The sequence below is a fragment of the Mirounga angustirostris genome, unplaced genomic scaffold (genome assembly GCF_029215605.1).
Source record: "Mirounga angustirostris isolate CCGP_5_RB_7025 unplaced genomic scaffold, mMirAng1.0.hap1 SCAF_2, whole genome shotgun sequence".
NCBI lineage: Eukaryota > Metazoa > Chordata > Mammalia > Carnivora > Phocidae > Mirounga > Mirounga angustirostris.
Genome location: NW_026991710.1, coordinates 3432636 through 3460173, shown reverse-complemented (window position 1 = coordinate 3460173; position 27538 = coordinate 3432636). Strand labels below are relative to the sequence as shown.

At 57.7% G+C, this 27538-nt stretch overlaps 1 protein-coding gene across 15 annotated transcripts in view; it reads right to left on the bottom strand.

The window, feature by feature from the left end:
* The window catches only part of ABLIM2 (actin binding LIM protein family member 2), a 120656-nt gene that overhangs the window by 71512 nt on the left and 21606 nt on the right, over nt 1–27538 (bottom strand). For all 15 annotated transcript variants that reach the window (XR_006791873.3, XR_008506639.2, XR_008506641.2 and 12 more), the window contains exons 3-6: nt 24919–25102; nt 17084–17199; nt 10456–10582; nt 7663–7756 (exon numbers count right to left, since the gene is read on the bottom strand). Coding sequence is in view for 2 of the 15 variants with exons in the window: in XM_045881552.3 (XP_045737508.1) it covers nt 7663–7756; nt 10456–10582; nt 17084–17199; nt 24919–25102 (521 nt within the window). In the remaining 13 variants the exon portion in view is untranslated. The remainder of the gene's footprint in view (nt 1–7662; nt 7757–10455; nt 10583–17083; nt 17200–24918; nt 25103–27538) is intronic.

The following is a 27538-nucleotide window of genomic DNA, read 5'->3' as shown; positions in this document are numbered from 1 at the left end:
CCGAGGAGAGGGTCACAGGGCAGCGCGGGCCCAGGCAGAATGAGGGCGAAGCGGTCATTTTGGTGATTTTAAACATTGTGACCTCCGACCTGTCCTCGTGCCCGTGTCACCCAGGCCCCCTTCCCACTGGTGGGGGACAACCCCCATGATCTCAAACAGCAGGAGTTCTGCAACACCCACTGAAGGAGACAGACCCTGGTGTCTACACAGGGCATCTACACCTGAGTAGGAGGAGAGAGAAAACCGTGGGGACGGTTTCTAAGACGACAGGCTTGAAACCCCAACGGCACGGATGAGAATTAACACAGGGCGGAGAGGCAGCCCCGGGCCGCTGTGAGGGGCTGGCCCTGCATACACAGTCTTCGGCCTTCGGGGACGCACTCCCACCCAGACCTGGCAAACGTCCCCAACCCCCAAAATAACAGCAACTCCACCACTGTTTCCATAGCTCGAGCCGAGGCCCTTTCACACGCTACCTTGTCTTCACTCTCCAGAAGCCCTATGAGCTACATTATTATCCTCATTTTCCACATGGTGCACAGAACGGTGGAGGGAGCTGAGAAAGGTCACACAGCACAGAGTTGGTGGAGCAGGACTGGAGCCCAGGAGCGTGGCCCTTGGTGGCCTCCCAGCCCCCAGCCTGGCGGTCCCAGCTCTCGGGTGCTGACCCCAGCGTCACCTGCTCCCCAGTCCCCGCCCTGGACAGTCCACAGGGAAACCCTGAGACACCCAGGAGGGAGGAAAGAGGCAGACACTGGAGAGCACGGATTACATTCACACGAAGTGCAGAACCAGGCCGATGAGTCTCCTTTATTAGAGTCAGGGAGGTGGCCGCCCTGGGGTTCCTGGGGGCTGGGCACGTTCTCCTTCTTGATCAGGGTGCTTGTTACACAGATGTGTCCGGTTTATGGACACCGATCAAGCTGTAGGATTCGTGTAGGATTCTGTGTGTGTGACACGTCAGCAAGACCCACAAGGTGGACTGATGACTGAAATTAAGAGCTAAAACTACAAATCTCTTAGGAGAAAACAGGGGTGCATCTTCGCCCCAGGTTTGGCAGTACCTTCTTGGATTGGACACCAAAAGCATGAATAGCAATAACAAAAATAGGTATGTTTTTTCTCACAAATATCAAACTACTGTGCATCTGAGGACATGGTCGAGAAAGTGGAAAGATAGCCTGTGGAATGGGAGGACCCGGCTTAACATCTGGAACATATAAAGAATTCTTACAGCTCAATGACAAAGGGACAAACAGTCCACTTAGAAAGTGGGCAAAGAACTCGAATAGACATTTTTCCAAAGAAGACACACAAGTGGCCGAGGAGCACATGCCAGATGCTGGATGTCACCGTCACAGAGGAAGGGTAAGTTCAAACTGCCACGAGACGCCACTCCATGCCCATTAGGGTGGCCGTAATCGAAGTGAGACCCAAGGGACAGTGCGTGTCAGCGAGGATGTGGGGAGAGCGGGGCCCCTGTGCACCTGCTGGGGGGAATGTGCGTGTGGCTGCCGGCGCCTCAAAAAGAGACGCAGAGTTACCACTGGACCCGGTGGTTCCACTCCTGGGTTGGAACAGAATGGAGGCGAGAGCACAGCAAAAACACAGGTCTGCACAACTTGGACGCGAGTGTCCACGGTGGCCATTTTCACAGCGGCTCCAGGGTGCAAACAGCCCCAAATGGCCCCGGGGGGGCAAGCAGGTAAACAAACTGTGGTCCAGCCACACAGTGGAATATCCTTCAGCCTTAGAAAGGACTGGAGTCCTGACACGTGCGGCCCCGAGATGTCCTATGAGGACGTCGGTGTCCTGTAAGACAGGACACCCGAGTTCTGTCTCCACCATGTGAGGGCACAGGGAGAAGGTGGCCGTCTGCAGTGCGGGCAGCGGGCCCTCCCCAGGAACCGAAGGACGGCAGACTTGCTGCCCCCAGCACGGACAGGAACGCTGCCTGGGGTTTCAGCACCCAGGGCCCAGAATGGCTGCAGCAGCTCCGGTGGACTAAGACCCGCCATAGAGTCCAAAGTCAAAGCGCCCTCGCTCCTTGTATCGGGCCCCACGGTATCTCCTGTCCTCTCCCCCGTGGCCACGGTGACCGGATGTTCCACGTCATCCTGAGGCTGCTGCAGCCCCTGCCCTTTCAGAGCCTCTCCTCCCCATTCCTGGGCACTACGGGCCGGGAGCGTCAGCACCTGGGGTGTGGTCTGTGCAACCACCCAGCCCCCAGCCGGGCAGATGGCCCAGCCCTGCGCCAGGTGGGTCTCAAGATGGCTCGGATTTCTGAAGAATATTAAAAGCTCATGAGCTTCTGCAGTGCGTGGTTTTAAAGTGACGTGTGTGCCTCCGGCAAGTGGCTGTCATCTTGAATAAGACAGAACAAGGCTCGTGAGGAACGCAGGAAGGTGGGCTCCAGGGGCCTAGAACAAGCGCAGCTCCTTACTCAGGACCAAGTCAGCGCGGGGGACTGGAGCACGTCCCACCACCGACACGCAGGGCGTGGCCAGCCCCGGGGACTCGGGCAGGGTCTCTGGGCTCCAGAAGCTCCCGCCCCGCACCCGGCCGTGGGCAGCACAGAGGGATAGGCCCCGCACATGGGAGGCAGGCGTCCCCTCACCCCTGGCCCCTTCTGCTCCCTGGACACCAGGCTGCGCCCCCGTGGCCCTCTGCGTGCTCCCCTGGCCGCCAGGCTGCGGAGGGCCGCCCATGCCACTCCCGGGCCTCCACCGGCCTGAGGCACAGCTCCAGTGTCCTTGTTGAGCGGCCAGAACGGACTCCAGGTCGAAAAGACCTCATCACCAGCATGCGCCGAGATGATGAAACGTACCGTGAAGCTAATGAAAACCTTCAGCAGAGTGTCTGTCAGCCGCGCAGACTTCCCGGACCGGCTCCGTGACCTACGACCCCCCAGGAGCTACGTCCCCCCGGGAGAAGAGCCCAGCTCCTCACCATGCAGGGCCCTGAGGGCGAAGCCCTGTGCGATCGGCAGCCCCCTCCCCAGAGCCCCTGACCTCACCCCTGTCACTGTCCCCCCATCGCTGACCCCACGTGTTCCCTCTCGGCTCGGGGTCTCTGATTTCTAAGTGCTAACAGTAGTTAGTCTGGGTGGTGGTGTTTATTACGGATGATTTTTCCGTTTATTTTATGATAAACAGGTATTGCTTCTGAATGTTTTTTTAAGTAAACACATTCATCAAATTACAAAAAGAGAGGGAGAAGTGGGGCCTTGGGAAGCTGACTTGGTTTCCGTCCTGAGGAAATGGTTTTATTTCTTTGGAACTATTTTCTCCCATTGATAAAAGTCATACCTGCTTAGGAGGGTAAAATGGAGCATGCCAAAGGAAGATGGGGAAAGCAAGTAACGGATGTCCTGTAGCCCCAGGGGATGGTTTATTTGAAATGGAGAAATGTTTAGGGGCTGCCTGACCCAGGGTGGGAGCTGCCTGCGGGCCCCCCTCCCACCAGGGCTCCTGGGCGGTGGGGGGGGCGCAGTGCAGGCTGGCAGCCCAGCCGCCACCAGCCTGGGACAGGGGACACAGGGAGTGTTCGGAGGGTCTGTAGGTGAGTGGTGGGTTAAGGAAGAGAGAAGGGAAGGCGGGCAGGGGGAGGGAGAGAGGGAAGGAGGAATTAATTAGTGGTCCCAGAGGGACCCTGGGCTTCTCGTTACCATGGAGACAGGCGGACTGCACCATGCAGGTGGGGCTCAGACAGCAGCACCAGCACCGCAAGGGTTAAGGAGGGCAGGGCCCATCCCCGCCCCCGCAACTCCCACCTGTGCAGGGAAGCACTCCAGCCAGCAGAGAACAAGGCAGGGGTGGGGCGGGGGCGAGGACTGAGCCAGGACTCCCCTCGCCCCCCTCACTCAGCCCCCCCTTATGGAACTCTGGGTCTAGTTGGTCTGGTTACACCGCTGTCCCGGGCAGACAGTCCCGTAGCCACCTCTTAGCTCTCTCCGTGGGGGACTCCAGCCATGCAGAGGACCGCCCCAGGCCCCCCACCTCTGCCCCCACACCCCAGCCCTCCCCACACCCCCAGCCTTCCATCCATCTCAGCAATAGGGTGGGGGCAGACAGCCCCTCCCACGTCCCCCCCAGACCCATGAGGCTCCTTCATCTGCTCCCCAGCATGGAGCAGCCTCCCCGAGACAGACACCCCGAGACACGCAGGATCGGGGAAGACACCGGGAAGACGATGCTACATATTTAGGAATAACTAAGGAAGGGGGAGGAAAGGCCCCACCGTCGCCCCGGGATGCACATTTCACAGGGGGACGTGCAGGCGCTGCTGGAGCCCAGCAGCAAGATGGCACTGTGCCCACCGCACACAGACGCAGCACAGATTGCTGGCTCCTGCTGTTGGGGAAGGGGGCCTGGGCTGCTCTCCTGCTCGGGCTCTGAGGACAGGAAAGCTCGGAGTGGGACAGGCATCTGGTGGGGACAAAGCGGGGGGGGGTGACAGGTGCCCCAGGGAGTCTCACCTGGCCGATCTGTCCCAGCTCCCTGCAAGCCCACCCACCTGCAACCCCGCATGGCTCCTGCAGCCTCCCCATCAGCCCTCCGAAGCGCCTGGAGAGGCCTCCTACCTGCACGGGGTCCTCGCAACAGAGCCCAGTCCGATCGGCCAGCCCCCACAGCCCCTCTCCAGTGCCTGCTCCCCAGGCAGGTCGGCTGGAACGGGCAATGTGACTGTGAGGACGGGCACGCTCAGCCTTCAGCCAGAGGTCTGGATCCTGTTCCTTCTTTTTCAGATCCTGCCACCTACTGCCCCTGAGAGCCCCCTGCCCGCCCAGCGGGGCGCCAGCACGCCCGGGGCCAAGTTCAGGTGGTGGCAAGGGGGGGGCGGCGGCTCCCCGCCTGCGGAATCGGGCTCGTCTCTGCCCGCCTGCAGCTGCCGCCTGGCAAAGGAGGATGCTCAGAGCTTTGCAGAGCCCGCCGCCGACTCAGCCACGCCAGGGAACTCGCGAAAACAAAAGCATTAATCTTCCCTGGGAGGCCTTTATCCCCCACCACTGACAAGGAGGAAAATCCAGACCTGTTTTTCTCCTGTTCTTCGTAACTAAGACGGTCCCTTCCTGATGATAAACCGGAGTGCACTGGAGGTGCTCCCTTTGCAGTCACCGAACCCCCACATTCTATATTTGGCCCAGCATTAAATTTCAAGGACACACAGTGCACATGGGGTCACCCATCCAGGGGAGGCCCGCTGATTACCTGGTGACAATAAGGAAGCCCCTAACCCCCAGTGTTTACCACGGGGCCAGCACTGAGCTGGGGGACACTTCACAGACCATGTCTCATTCAATCCCTGAGGTACTGGAATGTTCTCTTGCTCAGCACAGAGCTTGCTGAGGGCAGGCAGCAAGGTTGGGGTCAGGTCTCCACCCCGCCCCCCGGGTGCAGGGGCCGATGCCGGAGGGTGCCAGGAAGCAGGTCAGGCTAGGTCCACACATCTGCAACAACAGCTCAGCCCACCTGAGCCTCAGATGCACCCCACTTTTGGCCATCACATGCGGCACAGTGCTAAAACAACACGCAAACCGGCGTCTACACCCGGGGAGAGGCTGCACGGTGGGGAAGGAACAGGAGCCAGGAGCCCGGGGAGCCCAGCTTCAAGTCTGGTTCTGCCACCTGCTCGGGGTGGCCGATGGCCCAGCACACGTGTGTGGGAGCCCAGGAGAGAGTAGAAGGTCTGGACGGGGAACAGAGACACGTGGTTTGAACCACTGGCAGTGGGGCAGGCGGGTCCCTGTCCCTAACATTTATAGCGCCATGGCGTCCTGGAAGAGGGTCATAGTCTGCGTCCACATATTCAGAGGATGTGGGTATCAATATTACGTCACATAGACGATACATACAAGACGCCCGCAGACTAACTTTGTCGTGTGACCATAAGCGCAGATGGAGCTGACGACCATGAAGACCCCAGCCCCATGTAAGCAGGCAGCATGTGGGAAGTAGCTAATGAAGGCGCTGGGGTCCATTCAACCATCATAGGGACCGGCATCAAGGGACAGAAGGAAGTCACGGAAGCGAGTGAGGACCCACGTTCTCAGCTGCAGACCAGCACGGATTTCATAAAGACTACACTCCCCATGGGGGGCGGGGGCCCCACACTCTGCAGCTATATGAGCTATGTTCCAATACAGCTGCTTAACAAAAAGGCCTAATGTACCCAAAACACACGAAAAAACAAAAACAGGGGAACCTGCTAACTAGGAAATGCGAACTGGACAAACTCAGAATATAATGTTGTACCAACGGTTTGGTCTCAACTGGAATTACATGGAGACAGAAAAAACTGGAAGGAAACCAGCCAAAGAGTTCAGCTACCTATGATCGCATTATCTGTGATCTCCCCCGCCTCCGATTTGTGCTCTGTACAACCTCCACAGACCATAAGTGTGTAGTCACACCCACCCTCAGGCCCCTCTGCGAGCCTGGGCCCTCCCACTGGGCGCTGGCCTGGCGGGGGGTTCCCACCCTGGGAATGAGGGGAGAGACGGCCCTGCCCCGGGGGGGGTGTGACACCCCCCTCCCCTTCGCACTCCTGGGGTGGAGGGGCAAAAGAGCCCTAAGAGGGAAAGTGGGTGGTGCTGAGGCCCTGGAGCAACTCTGTCCCTGCTGCTCGGAGGGACAGCAAGTGTAATTTCGAGAAAAGCAACCCAGCGCTCGATGTACAATTCCGCCGCGGCACCGGGGACGCCGATTCTGTGCCAGGCACTAGGTGTGAGCGCAGGCAGGGCAGGAATCCTTGGGGATCTGAAGGGCACCGCCACGCATCCCACTGTCCCCAGCCTCCAGCCTCTGGCCACCAGCACCAGCCTCCAGCCTCGGCGGCAGCCCCACACTCTTTAAAATGCCGATATGACCCAGGCATTCCCTGGCTCAGAAGTCTTTGTCAGCATCACCGCCAGGTGGGGGCCCGAAAGCCTCATCCCCCAACCTACCCTCCCAAACCCAGAGGCCCCTCTGTGACCTGGTGGGAAAGGCTCCCAAGTCCCTTAGCAGGGTCAGGGCCCCCTCTCCATTCCCTGAGGTCCTCTGTCACCTGTGCCTTCCCGGGGACATGGGCAGGCCCCAGCACAGAGCCAAGGAGGGGCTGAAGAATGGGGAGAGGAATGGACGGGGTCTGACAACCCGGTGGGTGGGGTGTGGTCATCCCATGGCGTTTATCTTACTGAACAACTGTACCAAAGTGCATGCTACATGTGCTTTTCATAGAGACAGAGCCATGAAACTCCCACCCCCCAGAAAGCCCGCCTACCCCATGACTGCTGTGTGACTGGGCATGCCAGGCGACCACCCTGGGCCTCCTTTGGGCACATGGTCCTGCCTCCTGGGCTCACTTTCACTCCTCCAGGCCTCAGACCTCCATCTAGACATGGGAGGGCTGGACCCAGGATTTCAACCCCCCATCTCTCCAACTCTATCAGCTTATAGAGGGTGCGGGAGAGACAGTGTCCAGGGAAGGCTTCCTGGAGGAGGTGGTCCTCACCGAGCAGGTCCTGGAAGGCTGAGGAAGCTGTCCCCCGGCAGAACTGGGAGGAAGGGGGAGGCAAAGACTCAGGGGCGCTCCTTCTTGCACAAACGCACACGAACGTCAGACACCCCCAGAGGCCCGGGAGCAGGACCTGGCCCAGAGGGCGCCCAGCGGCCCACTCACCTCCAGCACGTGCCCCGTGATGTACTTCTCACAGCCGTCACAGCGGATGCCGAACTTGGTGTGGTAGTCGGCCTCGCAGTAGGGCAGCCCGTCCCTGCAACGAGACAGGCCGTCAGGACGCGCACGGGGTTCCCCTGGGGGCCCAGCGGCTGAGCGAGGGCTGGTGGCCACCTCCCAGGCTCACCGGCGGGAATAGGGCTGCATCTGGGAAACCGAAGATGTTTCCACTGACGACGTGGCTCTTCCTTCCGGTTCGTTCTGTCCCACGTGGGGCGTGTGGATGGGAAATAGCTTATTTACTCACCAGGGGGTGCTGAGGAAATAGACTCCCCCCAAAGGGGTCTGGGGCGCCCTACAAATCATGGTGGGTGGGGACTGCGCCGCTCCGTCCCCGGGCGTGGCTGCAGAGGCATCCGGCCTCGCGGGAGGGGTCAGGAGGGCCGCGGGGGACGTGTCCACTCTGCACGCATATTTACAGCGTGCGCACCACGTTTGTGGCATGGGGAAGCAGTGACGAGCGACACACGGTTTCGGGTGCCGCTCTGAGGCTCTGGGCAGCCCGGGGCGAGTCGCTTCAACACTGAGCCTCCCCTGGATGCGCGGTGAGGGGGGCAGCTGGTTTTCGGGGTTGCGGACGGGAGGACAGTATGGGCACACGGCCAGGCACAGCACCCGGCCCGTGGCGGGAGCTGATTCGAAAGTGACCGCAATTGTTATTACAATAGGACATGGCAGGGGGACGGCCCGGAGGAGGTGCCAAGGCTCCTGGGTTGGTGGCCGTGCTCCGTGTGGGGAGGAGCCGGTGGGCAGCGGCAAAGTGAGCAGGCTAGCGCTCACATGCCACCACGCCCCCGCTGTGTGCCCCCGGGCAAGTCGCATAACCTCTCTGAGCCTCGGCTTCCCCAGCCATAAAATGGGAGAAATTACAGTAAGGTCTAAAGATGAGAAGGTGTGGCCTAGCACACGGCAGGCCCTTGCCAATTGGTGGCCGAGGCCATTGTCATTGCTAACCAGGCCGCCCCCCGGGTGTGGAGGCCACTGGCAGGCAGGGGCGCCCGCTTCCCCCGCACACATCTCCCCTCCCCCGCACTGCGGAAGTTGCCCCGTTACTCCCGGTTGGGTTTTGATTTTTATGCAGCTGCCAACAGAAGGTAAGAGTTCTCGACTTTTGCAAGACCAGGGCTAATGCCGCCCTCTGGACCTTCTGTAGGACGTAGGACGTCCTGGAAGGCTTCCTGGAGGAGGTGGCCTGCAGGACGGGAAGGGCAGCGGGGGGTTATGAGCCCCTGGGGTTGCCGTGGCTGCAGGGTGTGTCTCTGACCACAGCCCCAGAGAGGATGAAGCCCTTCCTTCCCGGAGAGGAAGAGATAAATTGAGACCTCAAGGTCTACTTTCAAACGCCACTGACCTCAGGGCCCCTGTTATTCCCACCATGGGTGTCTGTGCCCCGAACCCCGGAGACTCAACGACTACGTCTCTATGGCAACACCAACGCACCCTCCCTGTCACTTCTGCGACCGTTCTGGAGGCTGCTGAGTGACAGGCGAGCCGTGTGGGTGAGCTACCATGGCAGGAAGCACCCTGGGGGCTGGGCACGTTTTAGTTTATTTCATTTTAAAGTGCTCTGTCTCCTGGGCCTGCCTTCAAGGGAGTCACTCTCCCCTTCCCTTTACTATGACAGAGGAGTGGCCAGTACCTTCCCCTGCCTGATCCAGCCTGGACAGAGGCTCGTCTGGGCTTGGGGGCTTTAACTGAAAACGTTTTGTTTTGAGATGAGTATGGACTCACACGGGGTTGTAGGACACCAGACAGAGACCCCCACTCCCGTCACCCCGTTTCCCCCACGAGTGGCCTCGTGCACAGGGAAGGTACGAGAGCAGCCAGGAGATGGACGGGGCACAGCGGCAACCTGGTCTGGATGCCTTGGGTGTGACAGGTACTCATGCATGCGTGTGTGTGTGCATGCGCGTGTGAGTGTATGAATGTACGAGTGTGTCCATGTGTATGAGCGTGCACACGTGCGTGGGCGTGTATGCATGCATGTGTGTGTGACTGTGTGCAGTTCCTGGGACCGTTCTGCTCCCTCGGCGTCAAGAACCGGCAGGCTCTCCCACATTAGCTGCCCCTGGAGCTCCCTAACTTGCAGGAAGCAGCCTGCTCTGCACATTTCGGCTCACCCCCTAACTCTGGGCCGTAGGGGGGCTTCCCTGACGCAGTCCCCGATCCCAGGGACTGAAATGCACCCCTTCCTGGCAAACCAGCTGCTCCTGCTCAGGGCTAAGATCTCCAGAGGCTCCGTCTGCACTGCCTTCTGAGATGTGCTCTCCGACCCCCACCCAGACCAGCCATCACTGCATCCTGGCCGCACGTCTGCGGTCTGGGGACACAGGGTCGTCTGCGGGAGCAGCGGGATGGCCAAGCGCTGCAGAAGTTGGAGCTGGGGCTGAGTCATCTCCTCTGTGACAGGTGAGGCGACTCAGCCCTCTTCCCCTCACTCCTGCTGCTGGAGTCAGCCGGCATCCACCGTGCATTCTGCAGGTGATCCGGGCACCACGGGAGGGTGACCCCCAGGGACGGGCAAGGGGAAGCATTTGCAAAGGCAAAGAGCACTCTCTGTTTCGATCCACAGAAATGGAGCTGTGGTCTCTGCGGACCACGCTAAGGAAGCCAGGCTGGTGCGAGGAGACCGCCAGGTGGGGGGGGGGGGGGAGACAAACCCGCAGGGCCCTGAGTCCGCACGGGGACAGGACGGGAGTGACCACAGGAGGGACACGGGAGGAGCCTGCCACTCACTTGCTGATGTACTCCGCGTCCAGTTGCTTCCCGCATGTCTCACACTTAAAACAGCCCAGATGCCAGTGTTTGTCCAGAGCCACCAGGGACTGGCCACTTTTTATTTCTGTGCCACAGCCCCCACAACCTGAAAGAAAGAGCAGGACACGGACATTGTCACTGTGGGCCAGGAGGCGTGGGGGCCCGGACCACCGGGTCTCCCGACACAGAAGTGCCTAGAGCCGCCCTGCGGGAGGGAACAGAGGGGACAGTCCGGCTGGGTGTGCTGAATGCTGTGAACGTGTAGAAAACAAATCACAAAGTTCACGCTCGCGGGCATTGAGTGCTGACTGCATGCAGCCTGGGCTGGATGCTGACAGAGGCCGCACCTGCCAGAGGATGGGCGCCAGCCCCGGACAGCTGGGGTGTCCTCGAACAAGAGCGCACTGCAGGGCAGGGGCTGCCTGGAGGGGAGGCAGCAGGTCTGGGGGGCCCCATCTGTCCTCTGTCGTCAAGCAGACTGTGAACCTAAGTGACCTGACCAACGTGCACCCCCAAGGAGATGTGCCCCCCCCGCCACTCCTTCCTCCAGCAGTTCCCGCTGCCCGGATGCCCCTTCCAGGAAGCCCTCCTGGCCCACTCTCGTCAGGACCTCCTGTGGCCGTCTGTGCCGCATCCCAGACACAGACCGCCCAGTCCCCCACCCATGTTCTGCTGCGAGTGTCAGCCCACGTCGGAGCCGGGCCCCAGGCAGGTAGCCTCGGGGCTTCCTCTCTTGGCGAACCCCCCCCCCCCAGGTGATGCATGCTCCTCATCCCGGGGCCCCCACCTGCTCTGGAGCCCTGACTGTCATCCCCACACCAGCCCGTCCCTGCTTGACAGCCCCTGGGTCCCAGGCCCTTGCCTTAGCACTTGGGCCTCCGGGTCCTGGCACGGCCCAGCTGCCTCCAGGCCTTCCAGTGTGGGCGGCCGTACCAGGGCCCCCACAGCCAGGGTCCCCTGCGCTGAAGGATGATGGGGTGCAACAGGCCAGGGGAACCCCAGGTGCAGAGACCGGCGGCATGACCTGCCCGGGGTGCGCATGTTTGAGTGTGCTGAGTGTGAGAGTGTGCACCTCTGTGTGTGACCGCGTGCATGGATGTGTGTGTGTGTGTGTGTGCAAATGTGTCCGTGTGTTTCTGCATGAATGTGTGTCCTTGTGGGAGTGGGTCTGTGTGTGCATCTGTGTGTGTTTGTGTGTCTATGTGACTATGTGTGTGAGCACGTCCCTGTGTGTCTGTGTGAGCATGCGGGGGGTGTGTGTGTCTGCGCGTGGCAGGGGCAGGACAGGCAGGGCCTTGGGGACCCCCACAGGGTCCTGAGGAGCAGAGACAAGGTGAAGTCATCTGGCAAACAGCCCCCCACAGCCCACAGGAGCCCCTGAGCAACACTACAGTCCTGGGCTCAGCCCAGGGGCTCGCAGGCAGAGTGGGACCCCGCTCCCCAAGATGGAAGAATGTGGCCTGGCTACCAGTCCTGGCCCCCACCATTCTCGGGGTCACACTGAGACAAGCTCTGTCCTCTGCAGGCCCCCATTTCCTCACTGGTGGGGTGAGCGGTCCCATTAAATGACAAAAGGCGAAGACCACACTCGCCACGCCCGCGCCAGGAGGTGCCGCCCACCAGGACGGAAGGGGAAAGGGATAGGGCTCGGGGTGGGGTGCACAGCAGGGCTCCAGAGATGCTCCTCTGACCCACGCTCCTGCCCTTCTCGGCGGACAGAGTGTCTTACTGTTCTAAGAACAGAAAATACTTGACGCCCACAAGACTGTTGGTCAAGTTCTGGCTTTCCTAAATTCTCACACTGTTCAAATCCACATGCAACTCTGGAAACCACCCGAAGATCGGACCACACTCCGAGATCCAGGGCCGCGAGGGAAGAGGGTGGCTTGTTCATCTGGGGACCCTGGGGGCCCAGCGTGGGCTGGCAGCTCGGACGCCTGCCGAAGGCATGCATGCGTGAGTGAATGAACGGGCACCAAGAGAATGCCCGCCCCTCTCAAGTTCAGGAGGCGTCCAGACCCCATTCCCAACCCGCTACCTCCATCGGTCCCAGCAGCCCAGAGACAACGCAACGCGCCCATTCTGGATTCGAGCGGGCTGGCTTTGAGCGCGGGCTCGCTCCGTAAGCTCCAGGTCACTGCCTCACAGCCGAGGACCACTGCGCTCCCCCGGGGACACTTGGCAATGTCTGGAGACACTTCTGATGGTCGCAACTGGAGGGGGCATGCTCCAGGCACCTGGGGGCCGAGGCCAGAGATGCTGCTCAACATCCCCCAGCGGACGGGATGGTCCCACAGCGGAGAATCATCTGGCCCCAGCTGTCAACGGTGCCAGAGTCGAGAAACCCGGCTCGGAGCCTTCGCGTGCTTCGTACTCTCCCTTCGTACAGGGAGTTGGCCCCTGGGGACAAGGCGGAGGAGCACGCTACGCCGCGTTGCGCCAGGGGCTGGTGGAGAGGCAGGGTGAGCTGTGGTTAGAAACACGGCCCTTGGAGTCAGGCTGCCCCACCCGCTGTGTGACGGCGGGCAAGTCCCGCCGCGTCTCTGTGCTCGGCACAGTGGGGATAATAATGGTCCAGGCTCACACACGTGTCTCGGGCTGAGGAAAGCTAACAGCCACAGGCCCACGGGCACGCCTGATAGCCGACTCTATGCACACGAGGCCGAACGCTGTCACGACAGGAAGACCCGGTGGCCCAATGCCCCGCGGTAGCCATCTGAGGACACCTTGGACGGGAGAGTCTGCCTCCTGCCCGGCCCCAGGGGAGGGCCCAGAGGCTCCGGGTCAGCATGCCAGCTGAGGCTGCAGGGGGATGTGGACCTGACACCGGCCCCAGCCCCTCACTCATCGCAGCGAACTTGGGGCAGAGTCTCACGAACAGCAAGCCCTGACCTCGGAGGCAAGAGCAACATGCACAAAGGACCGTTGTCGTGGAAACAGCAATCATCACTTTCTAAACACAACTGGAGCTCAGCGTCACTTTGCAGGGCTTTGCAAAGGACAGCACAGAGTCTTGTCGTGAGTCCTGACGCCAACAGTCATCAGCAGAGGGCATGTCCTCGGGGGAGTGTGTCCCCACTGCCTGGGGCAGAGGTCGTGGGAATCCGCCCGCTCACCCACACACCCTGGACTGGCTCATCACAGCAACGGAGATGGGCCTGGGCTGCCGCCCCAACACGGCCCTTCTAGAAAGTTCCAAACAGTTTCCTGTTTCCCCCAGAGTGCTCCCTCCTCTAGCAGATGTGGCACGGATCTCCAGCTCTGCCACTAACTTGTGTGGGACACAGGACATGTGGGGCGGCCTCTCTGTGCCCCAGCTGTGAACTGGGGAAGGTGGGACCCACCCTCGCCCCTGCCCTCCAGGTCAAACCGGGTCGGGGAGCAGGGGAGGGCTCTGAGTCGAATCTGAGACTGACTTTGGAAAGCATGGAGCCCACTGAGGTCTAAAACGTGAAAATGCTGACATGTTATGAGCGGGGCCTGTCGTTTCTCTGAAAGCCCCAAACTGAGTGGAAGAGCCGGGAGCAGCTGGGAGAGAAAAAGTGTGTTCAAGCGTGCCCCACGCACTGGGGCTCTGAGCTAAACCGGAGAAACCCGCCCCTGATGCAATATGGGGGCGTGAGGCGCACGGCTGGAAGGCGGCCGGGAGTGGGAGTTGGCTCCTGGGGGCTGCGGCACCCCACAGGGGAGGTGCCCCCCAGCCGTACAACCCACAGGGCATATAACCTCACAGCCTCACTGCCCCGTTTCCCAGGCAGGAGTGGGCCAGTGAGGGGTTTAGGGGAGCCTCTCTCAGGGAAGAAGACACAGAAGCTCCAAGGGCCACAGACCAGCTGGTCTCAGAGGGAAGGGCTGTGGACCCTTGGTGTTGCCCCCCTTCCTGCTGACTCTGGAGGGGCCTCCAGGCCTCAGCTCCAGGGTGACCCCAGGTTCTGGGTGTGAATCCATCTATGCCCTGGTAGGGCTGAGCCCCAGCCGGAGAAGCACAGAGCCGGGGTGGGTGCGGAACGGGTGACCAAGCCCAAGAACAGGCCCCAGGGCCCCTCAGCTTGGACAAAGCGGCTCCCCACTCCGTGCCCCCGAGGCCCCACATCCTGCCCGCCCTGCCCCACGCCCACACGCACTTCTGACCCCATGCCCAGTCCCAGAGAGGGGACACAGCTTGCCCAGGGCACACAGGGGTGATTGGGAGGGTTCACCTGGGGCAGCCGGGCCCAGAGCTGCCCCTGCTGTCATGGCGCCAGGCCCCCCAGGGAGGGCTGCCCTGTGACAGCGAGACCAGCAACCAGGTCAGAGCAGAAGGCTGGGGGAGGCCAGTGAAGGGGAGCCGGGAGGAGGAGAAGCAACAAGCCCTCTTGGGGAGGAGACCCTCCCCCGGGCGGTGGGGGAGGCGGCCCAGGGCAGACACTCTTGTGCAAGCCTCAGAAGGAAGGGTGTGCTCCTCCAGGGATGGAATGGCGTGGGCGTCCAATGCCAAGTGCTTATCTTGTTCCTAAGCAACAGGCTCCGGGCCAGAGAGCGGAAGAGGGACTCTGAAGGACGCTCAGGGCCCAGGACTCCAGCTGGACTCCTACCTCCACAGCTGCCCCAGGAGAGGACGGCTTTCCTCCTCGCACCCCGCTGCAGGGGGCCGCGGTCCCTCCCCAGCCCTGCAACCTGCAGGCAAACCACACTGTCAGGCTCCTCCCAGCATCCCTCACTCAACAACCATCTACGGCTCCTTGTTGCCTCCGGGACACGCTTGGGACTCCTTGGCATGGCTTGGCCCTCTGGTTTCCATCTCTCCCGTTTCCTTCTGTTCCCTGTCCCCACACAGCAGCCCCCCTTGTCCACTCACAAGGGTCTGGTGGTTGCCCACGGCACCTTCCACTTTCTCCCTGTTCTGTAGTGCCTTCCCTTCAATGCCCGCCTACCTGAACCTCTGTGTCAAGTTTCAGAACTAAGGCCACCTCCTCCAAAACATCTGGTCACAGCAGGGTAAGCTCCCTGGCTTTGGGGTTTGAAGGCCTTGGCTCAAGCCTCAGGTGCACCATTCTCTAGCTGGCCACGGGGCGCCTGGCCCACAGCCACCGTGCCACCAGACCGGGGCACTTCTGCACCTATAGAAGGAGCAGAGGCTTCCTGCCTGGCAGGGCTGCTCTGGGCACAAAAGGAAGCAGGAATTCGGAAGATTTTGAAGACATCCACACAGGAACCAAGAACTGGTGATGAATGTTTAACACTTTCTAGGCACAAAAAAGGTGCTAGGCTGGAGAGTCTCACTGTGGACCAGAAGAGGGGGCAGGTCACATTATTAGACCATCTGAGGGTCAGGGGAGCATTTGTCCTCTGGAAAGGTAAATTGGGTATTTTAAAATAAATTTACATTTGGAAAGGTCAGAGCCTTTTAAAACTCACAATATTCCCAATGAGTCCGGGTTCAGGCATATTTCCCTTTTTACTCAGGCTGCCAGGGAGCTCTGGACAAACTGTTCAAACTAATCTCACCCCCCTTTTAGATTTTGCTTGTTAGAGTTTTTGATTACTATTTCAGATTTAATTATAACAGTATTGATTGCAAAGCAAATTCTCAGAAGTTCAAGCAATCCCCATCCTCAGTGGGAGAGAAAGTTTTGAATGGAGGGCTCTCCCAGCAAGCCCCAAAGCCACAGCCTGACCAGCTAGCACTGCTGTTAGCTTGCCTCCCCAGGGGATGAAGACTTTGCCTCCTTTCACAGAGCAAAACTACTCCCAGACCCTGAGGCCAGCCCTGAGCTTCTAGAAGGCTGCAGGTGCAATCTCCTCTGGAGAGACTTTCAACAGTTCAACACCTGAGGTGGGAAGAAGGTGCTTCACGGGGACAGGGAATGAACTAAGAGCGAGGGGCTGGTTTTGGAGGTCAGCAGAAAGCCCTCCTCTGTCGAGGGGCACACAACCCCAGCACTGGGGTACACCGTGACCACGGCACGCAGGGTGGGCTCTGAAACTCCATTTCTGCCCGGGGAGCCTGGCAGCAGCGGGCCCTGGAGCTCCGGGCCCCCTTCCCGGTCCCCGCGTCCCACATCTGGCCCAGAAGAGCCGCAGAAGCTGCGGAAGGCAGGCTCCTGCCTGCCCCACCTTGCTTTCTCGCTGCCCTGCACCCTCAGCGACACTCCAGCCCACCTTTGTTCCATGACAGTCTGCTTCTGCATCCAACAAGCATCTATTGAGTACCACTGCATACAAACCCTGGCCTTGCTCCCAGGGCTTGCAGCAGTTAACCCAGGAGCTCTCGACCTCAGGAGCCCAGAGTTCAGTGCTTTCCTAATGGCTCCCCCAAAGGGCTTCTGGAAGGTCTAGAATTATCTGTGGAGCTGAATGTGTCTGTGTGTGTGTGTGTGTGTGTGTCGGGGGGAGGACCAGAGGAGGCCAGGAGGCTTCCTGGAGGAGGCCGGCTAGACCAGGCTGGACGGCACAGCCCCCTAAAAACTTCTGTCCCCGGTTCCCTTCCTGTGTCTGTCATCCACAGTCACCCTTCACTCCCACCGCTTCTGCTTTGGGTCCGTGGGGTCAGGCCCCTCCCCGGGCCCTGAGGAGGCCAGCCCCCCATGCCCCTACCCCACCCCCGCGCCGCTCGGTGCCCACTTACTCCAGAGGCCCTGGGACAGGTGCACGCTGCTGCCCGCTGTCTTGGGCAGGGAGCACTTCTGACACATGCATTCCTTCCCGTTGAAGGTCACTCGGTCCCCCGGCGGGAAGGGCAGCCTGCAACAAGATAGCACGTGACCAGCCAGGATCACCTCCGGCTCTTCTCCTGGGTGGGGGCAGGAGGGGCCAGACACCCCCCCCAGTATACCACCACCTCCCCCGGGGCCTTGTGGGGACAGGTGCCACAGGCTGAGGATGCAGGGCCTCCCCACCCAGGCCCCCCTGCGTTCCTGCCACATGAGTCCCGGCTCGGTCCTCTACTGCACAAACAGGCAGGATGGCAGGGCCCTGATGAGGAGCAGTGAGGGCCAGCCCCGTGTTTGGCACGTGGCAACGGACCAGGCAGCCTCAACCGCCCCCTCCTCCATTCCCCCCTGCCTCCTCTGACCACCCAGGATGCTTTGTCCATATCAGTTGAAGCAATGGCAACAGCTAGCATTTACTGAGCACCTACTGTGTGTTAGGTGCCACGAATTACGGTAGATACCCCACATGCATGCCTCATGTAATAACTTCGGGAAGTTCAGAGACAATAGTTAACTTTTCCAAGGACGCACAGCTGATGCATGTCAGAACCAGAGTCAAACCAAGACCCGTTCAGGCTCCAAAGCCCCATGATTTATTTACCTACTCGGGCCTCTAAGAAGTCAGTGCCTTGTACAAGCAGGCCTTGTAGACAACAAGGTATCGCACGTTATATCCATCTCTATTTAAGTTTGGCATTTTGCTTATCATGGATGTTTTTGCACTAATTTTTAATTTTTAATTTTTTTTTTAAAGATTTTATTTATTTATTTGAGAGAGAGAGAATGAGAGAGAGCACATGAGAGGGGAGGGTCAGAGGGAGAAGCAGACTCCCTGCCGAGCAGGGAGCCCGATGCGGGACTCGATCCCGGGACTCCAGGATCATGACCTGAGCCGAAGGCAGTCGCTTAACCAACTGAGCCACCCAGGCGCCCCTTAATTTTTTAAATACCACATTAAAATATCATTTACCTTGATCGCTTATTTTTTGGGCACTCGCTGAAATTCTGCATCCAGAGAGAGTCCCAGCCCCGGTGCAGGCTGGGTGGAGGCAGAAGAGAGCCGCCTCACCTCCCTGCACCAAGGACGTCCCCCCCTGGTGCCTGGGAGATGGGTAAGGTGGCTGCCCGTCGGCAAGCGAGGGATAGGCCACCTGCAGTCAGGGGCTGGAAGACCGACTTCAGTGTCCTGCCAGTGTCCATCCCAGCCACCTGCTGCCACTGAGCTCCCAGCTGCCCTGGGGCCACTTTCCTTCCCCTGCTCAGCCCAGCCAGAGAACCTGAGCTCTGGGGCAGTGGCCTGCAGCATTCTCTGGACCAGGACATGCCCTTTCCTCGGGTTAAAACTTCATGTCTCCCCTCTGCCTTCTCAGGGCTGACAATCCATGGAGCATCCGGGCACTCAGTAGGTACTTGCTAATGAGTGAATGAGTGAGTGAACGAGTGAATGACTGAAGGCCTCCAGGGGGGCCTAACGCAGCGCCCCCTCCTGCCTGGCCTCCCCACGCAGCCTGCCGGGTCACACCAGCCCCAGGCCAGGCCCGAGCTGGGAGCATGCCTCCCCCCAACGGAGCCTGCCCTAGCCCCCACCTTGTACAACTGGTGTTCATCCAGGCAAATACAGGCTGAGCTGGCCCACCTGCCCAGGCTTGTGAGACAGCCGTGTGCACCTGGCTTCTTGGGGCCCGGAGCCTTGCAGCTAATGCCTTGAGCTGTATCACCTGTGGCCAATGCTGTGCTCTGCCAGTCCTTCTTAGAGTCTTACAGTTGGCCTGGTAATGTGGGGTGTTGGCATAGAGTGGGGGGTCCTCGCCTTCCCTGCATGTGCTCTGACAGGGTCTCTGGCTATGGATCCCAGGGCAAGTTACTTACCCTGTCTGAGTCCTGTTTCTCACCTGTAAAGTGGGACTGGTAATACCTGAGGTACGGTCAATCTCATGGGGTTGTTATTCATCCCTCCATCCCTCCATCCCTCCATCCATCCCTCCTTCCATCCATGCATCCATGCATCATCCGTCGATTCATCCATCCATCCATCTCCCTTCCATCCATCCATCCATCAGACAAACTGCATGGAAAGCTCTAGCATACTGCCTGGGACCAGGAGGGGCTGAATAAATGATAGCTATTATTTTGCTAGTTCAACTTTATTGAAATGTACATTGACAAATACACGCATTCATGTTATCAACACCACAGTCATGATACGGGACATTCTGTCCACTGCAGAAAGTCCCCTGTGACTGTCCATAATCACCCCCCATCACCACCCCTGGCCCCAGGCAACCATGGTGGGCATTCCGTCACTGTGGATTGGAACTGTCTTTTCTAGAATTGCAACTGCATACATATGGAATCACACCGTGTGTAGTCTTTGATGTCTGGTTCAGCGTCCTGCCCCTGACATTCACTCACATGGTTGTGTGCATTAGTGGCTTGCCCCTTGTTACGGTGGAGTAGTGCTCCACTGGACAGATGAGGGACAACATGATTCCATTCACTGCCGAAAGACATTTGGGCTCTTTCCAGTTTGGGGCTGTTACAAATAAAAATGCTAAGAATGTTTGGTGACGAGTCTTTCCATGGACATGTGTTTCCACTTCTCTTGGGTACATGCATACCTAGGAGTGGAATCACCGGGTCATAGGTTAACTCTATGTTTATAACAAACAAACTGCTAAACTGATTTACAGACAGGTTGTACCACTTTGCATTCGCCCCAGCAATACATGAGCATTCCTTCAGCTTCATGTCCTCACCAACACTTGTCATTACCCACCTTTTTAGCTTTAGCCATTCTGGATAGATGATGGTAGTCCACCACTTTAATCTGCACTGTTGCGTGTGCTTATGGTCATTCATGTCTATTCTTCTGTGGAGTGTCTGTTAAACTCTTCTGCCCATTTTTTATAGGGTTTTTGTTTATCTTCTTATTGATGACTTGTAGAAGTTCTTTATGTATTTTGGATGCCAGGCCCTCATCAGATATATCTTATCTACCAGTTGATGGCTTGCTTCTGTACTTTACCGATGCCTTTTGACATCATTTTTCTTCTTCTAATTTTACTGTCAGGTAGGTGTGCTGGCAATAAGTTCTCTAGGCTTTTGTGTGTCTACAGAAGTCTTTATTTCGCCTTCATTTTTCTTTTTTGCAGGGGGGACACATTTATTCATGTTATTCTAATCACATACATCTTGGAGATACTTCAGTTTCAGTTCCAGACCACTGCAATAAAGCAAATATTGCAATAAAGCAAGTCAAATGGATCTTCTGGTTTCCTGGTGCATAGTAAAGTGATGTTTATGCTGTAGTCCATTAAATGTGCAATAGCATTAAGTCTAAAAAATGAAGTGCATACCTTACTTAACAAAAAGTACTTTATTGCTAAAAAACATGCTAACCACCATCTGAACTTTCAGCAAGTCGTAATCACTGATCACAGACCAGCATGACAAATATAATCATACAAAAGTTTGGCATATTGTGAGAATTACCAAAAGGTGACGCAGAGACATGAAGTGAGCAACTACTGTCGGAAAATGGCACCGACACACTTGCTTGATGCAGGGTGGCCACGAACCTTCAATTGGTAAAAAATGCAGTATCTGCAAAACTCAATAAAGTGAAGTGCAACAAAACGAGGTATGCCTGTACATAACGTTCATACCATTCAACGTGTATGATTCAACGGTTTCTAGTGTATTCAGACTCGTGTATGTGTCCCCATGATCAATTTGAGGACTTTTTCATCACCCCAAAAAAGAAACCCCATAGTCTTTGGAGGTCTTGCCTTCATTTTTTGAAAGTCTTTTTCTTCCTTTTTTTTTTTTTGGCTTGGTATGAAATTGTTTGATTTTTTCCTTATAACTTTTTGAAGATGCCATTCCATTGTCTTCTAGGATGCGTAGTTTAGGTAAGAAGTCTGCAGTCATTCTTTCATTCCACTGTATATGATGTGGGTCTTTTCTCTTACTCCTTGTTAGAATTCTTATTACTATTTTTCAGAAATTTGATTATGAAGGACTTAGTAGGTTTCTGTCATGTTTTTTCTGCTTGGGGTTTATCAAGATTCCTGGATCCATGGGTTTATAGTGTTCATCAAGAATGGAAAATTTTCAGCCATTATTTCTTCAATTATTTGGATTTCCCTTACCTCCAGGGTTTCCCCCTCCCAGCCCAGACAGGCAGAAAGATCCATTATCCACAGATCCCTGAATCTGTTTTCATGTTTTCCAGTCTTTTCTGTCTCTGTGCTTTAGTCTGTATAGTTTCTGTTGTTACGTTTTCAGGTTCACCAAGCCTTTCCTCTGCAATACCTAATCTACTGCTAATCCCTTTGAAGCGATCTGTCATCTCAGAAATTGTCATTTTCATTTCAAGAATTTCCATTTGGCTTCTTTTTATCCCTTCTGTAAGACTTCTCTTACATTCACATTTTCCTTTAAATACCTAAGCATATTTTCAATACTGTTTCAAAGCCACCATTTGCTGGTTTCACATCACTCTCATTTCTGGGTCTATTGCTATTGACTGGGTTTTCTTCTGGCTTTGGGTCTCATTTCCCAGCTTCTATGACTAATAAGATCCAACTGGATGTTGGGCACTGCTGATGCTATGTTGCTGAGGGCTGGATTTTCCGTCTTCCTATGAAGAGTGCTGGACTTGCTCTGGCAGGCAGTTAGCTCATTTGCAGATCAGTGCAAACTTTTGGGGGTTTATTCTTATACTTCATTTCAGCAGCTGCTTGTAGCCTTTGCTCTAGGGCTATGTTATTTTATTTTTTTAAAAGATTTTATTTATTCATTTGACAGAGAGATAGAGAGAGAGAACAAGTAGGCAGAGAAGCAGGCAGAGGGAGAGGGAGAAGCAGGCTCCCCACTTAGCAGGGAGCCTGGGGCTCGATCCCAGAACCCTGGGATCATGACCTGAGCTGAAGGCAGTCGCTTAACCAACTGAGCCACCCAGGCACCCCTGCTCTAGGGCTATTTTAGTCCCACCAATAAGGCATGACTTTTTTGGCATCCCCATTGCGTACCTGGGTGTTCAACAACCTGGTCACACCTCGAATGTCTTCCAGCCCCAGGAACCGTTCAGCTTACAACAATCTAGCCATCCTTTGTCCACCTTGTGAAATGTCCTCTATGCCTATGTGGCTTTGTGTTCAGTGAAAGGCTCAAAGGTGCCCCCATGTTGCTCTCTGCGCTTGCTCTGTGTGGCTCCACCCCCGCCCCAGAGCACAGCCCCCACTGCTCGTATCACTGCCTCCTGACTCATCTCTCCAGGAACTGCCTCCGGGCACAAAGCTGGGTGGTTGTGGGCTCCGTTGCCTTTGTGGTCCTGGTCTTAGTCCCACACAGACTGTGCCCCAATGCCCCCAAACAATTGCTTCATGTAGAGTTTTGCAGTTCTGTACAGAGGCTGGTAAGTCCAGCCCAGTTACTCCAGTGTGACAGAGCTGTCTGCTGTTATTTTAAAAACAGAAGATTATCCAGAGGTGATCTTTCAAACTTATTCTGATTATGTCCCCTTGTCTCTAAGCTGTTTGCATGGAAATCAATCATTGGATCATCCTTGCGGGAACTCTGAGACCCACACTAGCTGCAACAGCATAGTGACTGTCATTAGAAATACTCCCCGTCATCGTCCCCTCCTCTCTGCATCCCTCTGGCAGAAACATCCATTTTTGTCCAGCACACATGCCATACCCACGGATAACACTCAGAAAGTCCCCTTGAAACTGGCTGTGCTGAGACAGAGAAAACAGAGCAGATAAACTCTGGGTTCTCTTTGTTCTCTGTTTCTTAGACATAGAACGTCTCCCTGGGAGCAGTGTGTCTAGGGCAGGGGTGGGTGCAGGAGGAGGCTGCTCACGTGGCAAAGCTGCTCCCAGGCTCCCTCCTAAGTCCCCAGAGGTGCAGGGCACACCGGGGAGCCGGCTGTGGCCCTGCTGCGAGGACTAGGCTCTCGTCTAACTCCAGCCATCCTCCGCCTTGTCCCTGCTCTGGGCCGGGCACCTGGCCCCACAGAGGTGGAGGAGTCAGACCCAGCCCCTGCCCGCACGGAGCTCACATCAAGTGGCTGCCAGGGCGGGGGGGTCTAGGAGAGCAGCGGGCACAGTGGGTGTCCCAAGGAGGGAGAGAGCTGTTCCCCAGGGTAGGAAAGGCCCTGGGCGGGGCATCCTCATACTTCAGTGTCTCTAGGTGCAGAGCCCTGTAGAGTCTGAGCCACTGCGTCTCCAAGCCGCCGGTGCCAGCCCTGTGCCAGGCCTGCAGAGGTGCTTAAAGGGCCCAGCTGAATGAATGAATGAATGAATGAATGAGTGAAGGAGGGAAGGAACGAGAGCAGACTGTGAAGACCGTCTCAGCCAGGCTGAGCGGCTTGTACTTTCTCATGGATGCCAGGGGGCAGCGGGGCGGAGGGACAGACAGAGGGGATGCAGGGACCCCAGTGTGGAGGCCATGGCAGGACCCCAAGCAGGCACACTTTGAGACCTGAGCGGGGCTAGTGGCTGGGCAGATGCTAGAAAGGGAGGGACCCTTCCCCAAATCTGGAACCCAGGGGGATGGGTGAGGGGCCACCCATAGATCAAGGACTCAGGACAGCTGAGGGGTGGCGGTGGGTGGTCAAGGAGGGGCTGAAGTGTGGACACAGCAAGAGAGAGAAGAAACGTGTGGAGGATGCTGGGAGGAGAGGAGCTCACCAAGGGGGCCGAGGAGGGCGGGGAGGGAGCTCCTTCCCAAAAGCCCAAGGAGGCCCCATTGGCAGCCTCAGAACCTGCTGGACTCTGGGTCCCCCAGGAAAGAGAGCCTGGTCCTGCATATCGGGCAAGGGGTGGAGGCCTGCAAGGTCTGCGGTTGGACAAAGGTGTGCCTCGGTGCATAGCTGTCCTGTGTCCACCTGCCACCCCGGGGTTGTGTCCTGCCTCCCCTCCCAGCTGTGGCCCAACAGGAGGGAGGAAGGGGGGAGGAGGGAGGAGGAGGGAAGGAGGGAGGAGGACAGAGGGAGAAGGGAGGAGGGAAAGAGGGAAGGAGAGAGGAGGACAGAGGGAGAAGGGAGGAGGATGGAGGGAGGAGGAGGGAGGGAGAAGGGAAGAGGGAAGGAGGGGGGGAGGAAGGAAGGAGGGAGGGGGCAGGAGGGAAGGAGGGAGGAGAGAAGGAGGGAAGGAGAGAGGAATATGGAGGGAGAAGGGAGGAGAGAAGGAGGGAAGGAGAGAGGCGTATGGAGGGAGAAGGGAGGAGGGAGGGGGAGGAGAGAAGGAGGGAGGAGGGAAGGAGGGAGGAGGGAGGGAAGGAGGAGGGAGAGAAGGAGGAGGGAAGGAGGAGGAGGGAGGGAGAAGGGAGGAGAGAAGGAGGGAAGGAGAGAGGAGTATGGAGGGAGAAGGGAGGAGGGAGGGGAGGAGGGAAGGAGGGAGGAGGGAAGGAGGAGGAGGGAGGGAGGGGAGGAGGGAAGGAGAAGGAGGGAGGAGGATGGAGGGAGAAGGGAGGAGGGAAAGAGGGAAGGAGAGAGGAGGACAGAGGGAGAAGGGAGGAGGGAAGGAGGGAGGAGGGAAGGAGGGAGGAGGGAAGGAGGAGGAGGGAGGAGGACGGAGGGAGGAGGGAAGGAGGAGGAGGGAGGAGGACGGAGGGAGGAGGACGGAGGGAAGGTGGGAAGAGGGAGGAGGATAGAGGGAAGGAGGGAGGAGGGAAGGAGGAGGAGGGAGGAGGAGGGAGCAGGAGCAGGGCAGGAGCAGGGAGCCCAGCCGGCCCGACTCACCGGCACGCGGCGCACACGAAGCAGTCGGGGTGGTAGGTCTTGCCCAGCGCCGACACCACCTCGCCCTCGATGAACTGGTCGCAGCTGAAGCAGCGGGTCCCGTACAGCCGCTGGTAGTCCCGCGTGCAGATGTACTCGCCCTGCCGCACGAAGAAGCCGCCCTCGGCCAGGTCACAGCCGCAGGCTGGGGGGCGGGGGGAAGAAGCAGCGTCAGCGGGGTGCTGACCGTCTGCCGGGTCCCCCCACACACAGCTCCCCCTTGACAGGTCCCGGTGACTCGCCGAACCCCTGCGTGGGGCCGGGCTCCAGGAACAGACTTCCAGCTCTGCCCTCAGCCTGGTGCTGGGTGGACTTTCTTGGGGAAGCTTCCAGAAAAGTAGCAGGACTCGGGACGAGAATGAGGCCATGCTAAGGGGCCCGCACCCGTGAGCCCAGCGGGGGTGGAGTGCTGGCGCCCATGAGCCGCTCTGTGACCCCAACCGGGCTGTTCCCAGCATGGGATACAACACACCGGCAAGGTGCTCTGTTCTGGGCGGGAAGATCCCGTGCGGCGGAGGACAGATGTGTCCCGTGGTTGCCCCCAGGCCACAGTGAACCCCCCACTCCCCTCCCTGACTCCTGCCCATTTCCATGTCCCGATGTCTGTCTCCCAGAGTGCGGACAAGGCCAGACCTCCCACAGGAGGGAGAGAGACAGTGAGCACTCAAACGCGAATCCTTTTTGCACACTTTGCCAGGTGGGGAATGGGGCGGCTTTCTCGAGACAGCCCGCCAGTCTGAGTCCGGGACACCCATGCGTCCACCCCACACACTCCCCCTCCAGCCCAGGGGCACGTGGGAGCCACGCATGGTTTTGGAGGGAGCCGCCTATGCCCCCCCACCCCGGCTTGCCCAGCCGCTCCCCTTGAGAGGCGAGGAGGACACCCTGCAGCCCCGGCCCTGCCGGCCGGGTCAGTCCTGGGTCCTCGTGGGTCCCAGCCCCCAAGCAGAGTCTTGAAAACCATGTCCTTCCTGCCTGCCTGCCTTCCTTCCTTCTTTCTTCACCGTGTTTTTGAATCAACACTGAAAATGTTTCATCAACACATCAACTGATTGCAAAGGATGCTGTTTCTGGTGAATTCTAAGTATCGGCATCTTGAAATTTAACTCACGTCATCCTTTTGAGCACATGCAGTGGAAGGTAGATGCCAAAGCAAGACCACCAACATCTACTTGCAAAACCCATAGCCAACTCACAGTAAGCAGAAACTTCACCTTGTCCCTTTTCTGCCTGGAAAGTCTATGTCCACTCTACTTCCCCAAAGCACTGTACGCAAATGTAATGCACCCCGATGTTCATAGCAGCAATGTCCACAACAGCCAAATTGTGGAAAGAGCCCAGATGTCCATCCACAGATGAGTGGATAAAGAAGATGTGGTTCATATCTACGATGGAATACTACTCAGCCATAAGAAAGAATGACATCGTACCATTTGCAACGATGTGGATGGAAGAGGGTATTATGCTAAGCGAAATAAGTCAATCAGATAAAGACAAATACCATATGATCTCACTCATAGGTGTAATTTAAGAAACAAAACAGAGGATCATAGGGGAAGGGAAGGAAAAATAAAATAAGACGTAATCAGAGAGGGAGACAAACCATAAGAGACGCTGAACTCTAGGAAACAAACTGAGGGTTGCTGGAGGGCAGGTGGCTGGGGGGATGGGGTAACTGGGTGATGGGCATGAAGGAGGGCACGTGATGTGATGAGCACTGGGTGTTATATGCAACTGATGAGTCACTGACCTCTACCTCAAAACTAATAAAAAAATAACTAATAAAAAAAAAAGACTAGAAGTGCCCCATTGTGCTCTCTGCAACAAAAAATTCCAGAGTCAACGTGGACATTGATTTATTCAGAATTTCTTGTGGTCACAAGGCTGTAAACACTTAATAAGTTATTTCTGGATTGGGGTCTCTTTTTTACAAAGATTAGTAGAAAGCTATCAAAATAACACATACATGATAAATGTTGGTAAATCAGTTTGGATACATAAAGGAAAACCTTCCTGCGTCAGTGCTTGGTGCCAGGGGCGCTGGTGACCGAGAGGAGCCCCCAGTGCCTGGTCACGGGAGCCCCGACCGTGCAACCCCTCCTTGGCTTGGTGCCCTGGGAGTCGGGGAAGCGAGGGAAGCCTGGCAGCCTTCCCCACCCCCAGGCGCCTTCTCAGGCGGGTCAAGTTTCAGGAGAGCATCTGTGGAAGTCTGGAGTCTGGAGATCGAATCTCCAGGGAGTCGGGGTCCCCCAGGGCCCGGTCTGCTTGGCCTGGTCAGCGGGGGCCCCCTCAGCTCATGCCTCACTACTCACCTGCCCCCTGAGGGTCCAGGCGGCCCTGCGGGGAGGGATGCCCCCTCCGCTCAGCCCCATCCCCACACAAGGTGAGAGCGTGGGCCGCTCCAGGGTCCCCGTCCCCTCGCCAGGGCCACATGGTGGCACGCGCTGCACACCAGTTACGGACACTGGAGCGGTGCTCTGAGGAGACGTTAGCTTCTGCAGACAAAGTGAGGCCGAAGCTGGGCAGCTGAGAGCCCAGAGGCTGGAGCGGCCTGGCGCTGGATCCCGGCTTCATCTGTGCA